General features: G+C 52.3%; 1 protein-coding gene across 2 annotated transcripts; it reads left to right on the forward strand.

Annotated features, from left to right (window-relative positions):
• Nucleotides 1–2,334: 2,334 nt before the first annotated feature.
• Srpk3 (SRSF protein kinase 3) lies at nt 2,335–6,702 on the forward strand. 2 transcript variants are annotated; one of them, XM_059250411.1, is made up of 16 exons: nt 2,335–2,390; nt 2,468–2,598; nt 2,782–2,890; nt 2,991–3,078; nt 3,372–3,459; nt 3,934–4,040; nt 4,111–4,276; nt 4,375–4,400; nt 4,901–5,030; nt 5,119–5,166; nt 5,266–5,358; nt 5,444–5,544; nt 5,897–6,004; nt 6,078–6,147; nt 6,229–6,321; nt 6,449–6,702. In XM_059250411.1, the coding sequence occupies exons 1-16, from the start codon at nt 2,335–2,337 to the stop codon at nt 6,631–6,633; spliced, it is 1,599 nt and encodes a 532-aa protein (XP_059106394.1). In that variant the 3' UTR covers nt 6,634–6,702. The 2 variants fall into 2 exon arrangements, with proteins under 2 accessions (XP_059106394.1, XP_059106393.1); XM_059250410.1 differs by having other exon boundaries at nt 5,119–5,358.
• Nucleotides 6,703–6,880: the final 178 nt, after the last annotated feature.

Consider the following 6,880-nt stretch of genomic DNA (forward strand, 5'->3'; position numbering starts at 1 on the left):
TTGCTGGAAAATCACATCTGGAAATAAAATAGAAACAAATCTAAAAAAAAAAAAAAAAAAACCAGTCCTAATCCACCATCCCTGCCTTTCCCTGCCAAGTGTGAACTCTCAGTACTCCCTGGGGCTAAGGTGAGAGGCATGAGTAAAGGTTGTGGGGGAACAACCTGCATCTCCACCTTCTAGATCTAGGATGCTACTTCTCCCAATACCAGGGTTTACTCCCCAGACACACCCAGACTCTGCAGAGGGCTTCTCTACAAGCCTTTCGTCTGTTCACCTTTGCCCTTGGTCCAATGGCTGTAATCTGCCATCATTGGGGAAAGAAGTAATTAATCCTTCCATACTTTGCTCTGTCCTCCATTTCCTGACCTCTCAAACCCGGCAGGGAGGCTGTCCTCTCCATCTATGCTAGCCCCATCCATACCAGTTCTTTCTTTCTTTCTTTTTTTTTTTTTAAGATTTATTTATTTATAAATAATACAGTGTTCTGCCTGAATGTATGCTTAGATGCCAGAAGAGGGCACCAGATCTCACTATAGATGGTTTTGAGCCACTATGTGGTTACTGGGAATTGAACCCAGGATCTCTGAAAGAGCAGCCAGCAGCCAATGCTATTAACCTCTAAGCCATCTCTCCAGCCCCACCAGTTCTTTTCTTTTCTTTTCTTTTTTCTTTTCTTTTCTTTTCTTTTAAATCATAGGACACTGGATAAAGTGTCTCCTACCTTGGGATAAGCACTGCCACTGCCAAGCCCCTTCCACTTCCTTCAGAAGTTTCTGGTTGGCCTCCTAGCTTCACTTTTGCCCCCCTTTTCTCATGTAGAAGCAATTAGAGTGGGCTCACTCCCTCTCACACTCTGTTTTTTTAAATTTTAATGTATGTATATGGATGTTTTGCCTGCATGTACGTCTGTACCTCCCTTGTGTGCCTGATGTCCAGGAAGGCCAGAAGAGGGTATCAGATCCTCTGGGAGCTGGAGTTACAAATATGTGAGCTATCATGTGGGTGCTGTGAATTGAACTTGGACAATAGTAGCCAGTATTCTTAACCACTGAGCCATCTCTCCAACCCATTTTTGTTTTTAAAGGTAAGGTCCCATGCATCCCAGGCTGGCCTCGAACTTGCTATGTATCTGGGGATGACCTTGAATTTCTGATCCTCCTGAGTACTGAGATTACAGGCACATTCCACCACAACTGGTTTATGAAGGGCTGGGGATCAGTCCCAGGGCTTCATACATACTGGGCATCACTCGCCAACTGAATAGACTCTCCCAAGTCCCAGAGTTGAGTTTCTAAAGAGCAAAAGTACTTGTCCACTTTGCTGGAACTCCCCAGTGATACTCATAAACTCCAGATGAGGTTCTCAGTTGTTTCCCTGGTCCTAGAATTTTGTAGCATGCCAGCACATGGCAGTCTCCAGTGTGCCTGTGTTGCTCTGAATGTTTCTGGGAACTTAATGCTTCCTGATCCCTCAGTTACCATCCAGCTTATGGTCAGCAACTGCAGGGTTTTTGTTTTCCTGGTGGACATGGCAAAGCTGGCCCACAGCAGGTACCAGCAAATGTCATCAAGGCAGAGGTGTTCAGCTCTGGAGCTAGGGGTAGGAGGCTGTGCAAGTCAATGGTGATCTGAGAGGCCTGTTGCCTCTGATGAGAAGAATGAATTGTGTTTAACTCTTGCCCTTGACCCTTGCTCAGCCACATTTAGGGGTGATCTGGGCTCCCACCTGTACGGGGGAGGTCTGTGAATTACAAAAAAAAAAAAAAAAAAAAAAAAAGCTGGAATCAGGGCAGAGAATAAGCAGAATGAGGTTCAGATGGGATTGGTAGGGGTCACCTCTAGAAGAATATTCACATGGTAGTGGGAAGTTCAAGAATGTATCAAGTGCCATGCAGCATTTGGAGAGAGCTCAGCCTAAGGATCTGGTCACCATGTCAACTACATTCTTTCATAGGAGCCTCCTTTCCCCACAGCCCTAGGGTGCAGGAGCTACAGACTGCTCCATCTCCATGTAGATGTTTTCTTCGGCTGGTCCTGGACTGTGGGGAATTGACCTAGGGACTGAGTCACTACTATAATCCCAGCTTGGTGGCCCCCTGTCTCTAGAGTGTGGATGAAACAAAGGGGTTCTGCCTAGGGTTTGGGCTCTCCAGGGCTGCCATTGGTGCACTGCCCCCTCCCTATGCTGCATACCTTGTCCACAGCTGAGCAGCTGGGAGGCTATTTATAAAGGCGGTGAGATCAGCGGCAGAGGCTATAAATGCACTGGCCACGGCTGAGCCCCACAGGAACAGTGGTCCAGTGCACCAGAGCTTTGGGCTGCGACACCAGGATGAGTGCCAGTGCTGGTGGTAGTGGTGGTGTGGACTGTGGTGGCAGCAGCAGCAGGTATGACCAGGCTGGGGAGACTGAGGTCCTTTGCACCTTGTGAGCTCACTACCTGCATCCTCCCTTTTCACTCACAGCTCTCAGACTTCCTGTGGGCCTGAGTCCTCAGGCTCTGAATTAGCTCCAGTCACACCAGCACCTCGGTCGCTGCAGGGGCTCCTGGGTTCTGATGATGAGGAGCAGGAAGACCCCAAGGATTATTGCAAGGGTAAGGCCTGACCTTGGCTGCCATGTGGTCAGCTAGATTACCACTGCAGGGGCTCAGGGCAGGCTGGGAGGAAGAAGGTGCCTAGAGACTAGGGCCCTCAGACAGATGATCAGCAGAACCAGGCTATCTTGAGGGATAGGGGAGAGAGATTTCCTACTCTGATCTATTGGCCTCCTTCTGCAGGTGGTTACTACCCAGTGAAGATAGGTGATTTGTTCAATGGGCGGTACCATGTGGTGCGCAAGCTAGGCTGGGGCCACTTCTCTACAGTCTGGCTCTGCTGGGATATTCAGTGAGTGGCTGGGATCTGCCTGTGGGTTTGGTTGAGGCCACCACCATGACCATGTGAGTCTGACAAAGGCTGGCAGCCTATGAGGGTCTCCATTTTACAGGCGCAAGCGCTTCGTGGCCCTGAAAGTAGTGAAGAGCGCAGGGCATTACACAGAGACAGCTGTGGATGAGATCAAGCTCCTGAAATGTGTGAGGCACCTCCCCTACTGTTCCTGGCTTCTCAACTGCCTTGGGCCTGGCAATGTGGATGCAGGGCCTGCTGGGGCCCTGCAGAGTGGGGCGGGGCTCCCAGAGGGGGCAGGTTCCAGCTGGCTCTGCCAAGTAAGAGGACCTGGAGGGCAGAGACTTGAAAGAGGCAGCTGCCTCTCTTTAAGTGGGCCTCAGCTGGACTGGGAAAGGGGGCCAGAAGTGCTTCAGGGGAGCTGAGCAGCTGGTGAGGAGCAGGTTGGAGCCATCTGTGGCTCCTTGCCTTTTTGTTCCAGGTCCGGGACAGTGATCCTAGTGACCCCAAAAGAGAGACCATTGTTCAGCTCATTGATGACTTCAGGATCTCAGGAGTTAATGGAGTCCGTATCCTTTGAAGGATGAGCAATATGGCAGTCAAAGGACCTCAGATTTCTGGTCTGTACCATGGGACTCAGCCCTTACAGGGATAGCAATACCAAAATGCCCTTTGGGCATTTGTGTTTCTGAGTAGGGGACAGGTAGCTAGGTGGACAATGATTATCTGTGGATGCTGCTGAGTGACACCCAAATATAAAAGGCTGCTTTTGAGGTCTTTTGGAACAATTGGGCAGAAGAGTAAGGGTGGTCTGAGAGGCATCACTAGGATGACAAAAGGTATCATCCCAACTGGCACATCTTTGCCGGTGACAGAAACACTATAAATAATAAACTGAGACAGTGGTAGTCACCATGATGGTCCAGGGAAAGTCCTGCTTCCTTGACCTCTGCACCGCTGGAGCCTAGGTGCTCCTCCATGGTGGAGGGTAGGTAAGCCTGTGCCTTAGCTGTGTTGCTGGCTGCCCTTCACTCCAAGTCCAGATGTGTGCATGGTGCTAGAGGTCCTGGGCCACCAGCTCCTCAAGTGGATCATCAAGTCCAACTACCAGGGTCTGCCTGTGCCCTGTGTTAAGAGCATTGTTAGGCAGGTAGGTGCTGCCTCAAGCTGCCCGGCTTGGCTAGGTGTGGCTGCTGGGGTTCAGCTGTAGCTTTCACCAGGTGCTACATGGTCTGGATTACCTCCATACTAAGTGCAAGATCATCCACACGGACATCAAGCCTGAGAACATCCTTCTGTGTGTTGGAGATGCCTACATTAGGCGCCTGGCTGCTGAAGCTACAGAGTGGCAGCAGTCAGGGGCCCAGCCCCCATCCCGCTCCACAGGTACCAAGAGCATGTGTGGGGATTGGCACCAGGACTCTGGGCCTCAAACCCTGCCTGAATTACTACTCCTTTTTTTTCTCCCCAACCCCTACCCCCAGTTAGCACTGCCCCCCAGGAGGTCTTGGTAAGTTGTGGCACCCTCTCTTTCCCTGTTTCCTTTTCCCATTCAAGCCAGATTAGGCCATGTCCTCAGAGCTTGGCTCCTCGGCCACATCTGTTCCACCTTTTAAACTTCTGCAGTGGCACCTCTAAAAAGCTGGGTACCTGAGAAAAGAGTGATTACACAGAGTGGGTCATGTACTCCAAACTGCCTCGGGTGACTACTGGGCCCACTACCACCTTGATGGAAGGATACTGTGCCTTCCCCAAATGGCTACTTCAGGTCGCTTCATTTAAGCTAGGAGTGGACGAGGAGCAATTTGGGCAGGCCACCAGGTTCTCCCCAAACCACAAAGCTTTAGGGAATAGAGGAATAGGAGGAGAGGCAGAGAAATGGATGAAGGGCTGGGACTAAGGGTGAGACAAAAGGTAGTAGCACCATTTTTCTCACACCCATAAGGAGTTAGTTCTGGGGTCCAGGGCTGGGCAGGAAAACCAAGGAGATGACCCTGACTCTGGTGGCAGACTGGTAAGCTGTCCAAAAACAAGAGGAAGAAGATGAGGCGCAAAAGGAAGCAACAGAAGTGGCTGCTGGAGGAGCGGCTGCAGGACTTGCAGCGGCTGGAGGCCATGGAAGATGCAGTACAGGCTGAGGGTGAGGGGCCAGAGAGGGCACTGGGCCACTAAGCATGCATGTGGAATCCAGGCCTCTGCTCATGTGTCTTTCTGCCCCTTTCCCCCAGACTCTGGCTCAAGATTAGAGCAGGGCAGCGGCTCCACTTCTTCTTCAGGCTGCCACCCAGAGGGCAGCAGGGCTGGCCCCTCTCCAGCCTCTTCTTCCCCTGTGCCTGGGGGTGACCGCAGCCTTAGTCCCAGCTCACAGACCTCAGGTTTCTCAGGGTCTCTGTTCTCCACGGCTTCCTGCTCCATCCTCTCAGGGTCATCTAATCAGCGTGAGACTGGAGGTCTCCTGTCTCCTAGCAGTAAGTGTGGGGAACAGTGGGCAGTGGATAGGCAGGACCAGGAAGAGCAGGGCCAGATCAGTCTCTCTTCCTTCTCTTTCCCCAGCACCATTTGGTGCTTCCAACCTCCTGGTGAACCCCCTGGAGCCCCAAAATGCAGACAAGATCAAGATCAAGATTGCAGACCTGGGCAATGCCTGCTGGGTGGTATGCTGAACATTTTGGGATGACAGGGTGCTTGGTCTTGGGGAGCCCTACCCTAGGCCTCTGGCATAGCCTAGGACTCACATAGCCAGCAGTCTTCAGAACGAGTATAGCTGAGAGCTACTTCTTGCTGCTCAAGTAGAAGAGTCCTATACCCATGGCAAGGGACATGAGCCACTAGGAAGGGGTTACCCTCGGGTCACCTAGACAGTCCCTCCTGTAACATCTGGGGAACTCTTAAGAATCAAAGTGAACTCCATGAAGCTCAGGTGCATGGACCAGAGGCAGGAATGGGCTGTGGGGGCAGGTTAGCCTGGTCCCAGGCTCCTGTTCCCAGGGTTCCCTTTTCCTCCAGCACAAACACTTCACTGAGGACATTCAGACTCGGCAGTACAGGGCCGTGGAGGTGCTGATTGGTGCTGAGTATGGCCCCCCAGCTGACATCTGGAGCACAGCATGCATGGTATGCTAGTCCAGCTGCCTCCATGCCTAAGGCCAGCCATCTGCTACAGCCTTACTTCTCCCTTCTCTTCCAGGCCTTTGAGCTGGCCACTGGCGACTACCTGTTTGAGCCTCACTCTGGAGAAGATTACAGTCGTGATGAAGGTAAGGGAAGCAAACCCTGGCCTTGGCTTTAGGATCTCCAGCTGCCTCCATTCTGACTCCCAACCTTCTCTCTGCCTACAGACCACATTGCTCATATCGTGGAGCTTCTGGGAGACATCCCCCCAGCTTTTGCCCTCTCAGGCCGCTATTCACGGGAGTTCTTCAACCGCAGGGGTAGGGACCAAGTAGGCTTAGGCCACAGGGGCTAGGAGAGCAGAGGGGAGGACAAGGACCTTGATTCTGACAGAACACTGGGTGCCAGCCTACCTGGGGACACAGCCTAATGTTGCCCACCCTCCAGGACAGCTGCGCCACATCCATAACCTCAAGCACTGGGGCCTATATGAGGTGCTCATGGAGAAGTACGAGTGGCCCCTGGAGCAAGCCACACAGTTCAGCGCCTTCCTGTTGCCCATGATGGAGTACATCCCTGAGAAGAGGGCCAGTGCTGCCGACTGCCTCCAGCACCCCTGGCTTAATCCCTAGATCTTGCTGGAGCTGTGGACAGCAGGGGCTGTGCTGGCTTTGCCCTAGCTCACAGTGCCTTGAGGGAAAGCAGGCAACTTCTACCACCCTGTGGGAGCTGCTCTCCCACCCTACTGGGTACTATTGTGTTCACCCCCTCTCCACGGCAGGACAGAAATACTGAGGCAAAGCCCACATCTCAGCCTGTCTACTTGTGATCCTCCTAGAGGGTCCTGAGTGGGAAAGAGTGCCTGTTTCTTTCTTAATA

The sequence above is a fragment of the Peromyscus eremicus genome, chromosome X, assembly GCF_949786415.1.
Source record: "Peromyscus eremicus chromosome X, PerEre_H2_v1, whole genome shotgun sequence".
NCBI lineage: Eukaryota > Metazoa > Chordata > Mammalia > Rodentia > Cricetidae > Peromyscus > Peromyscus eremicus.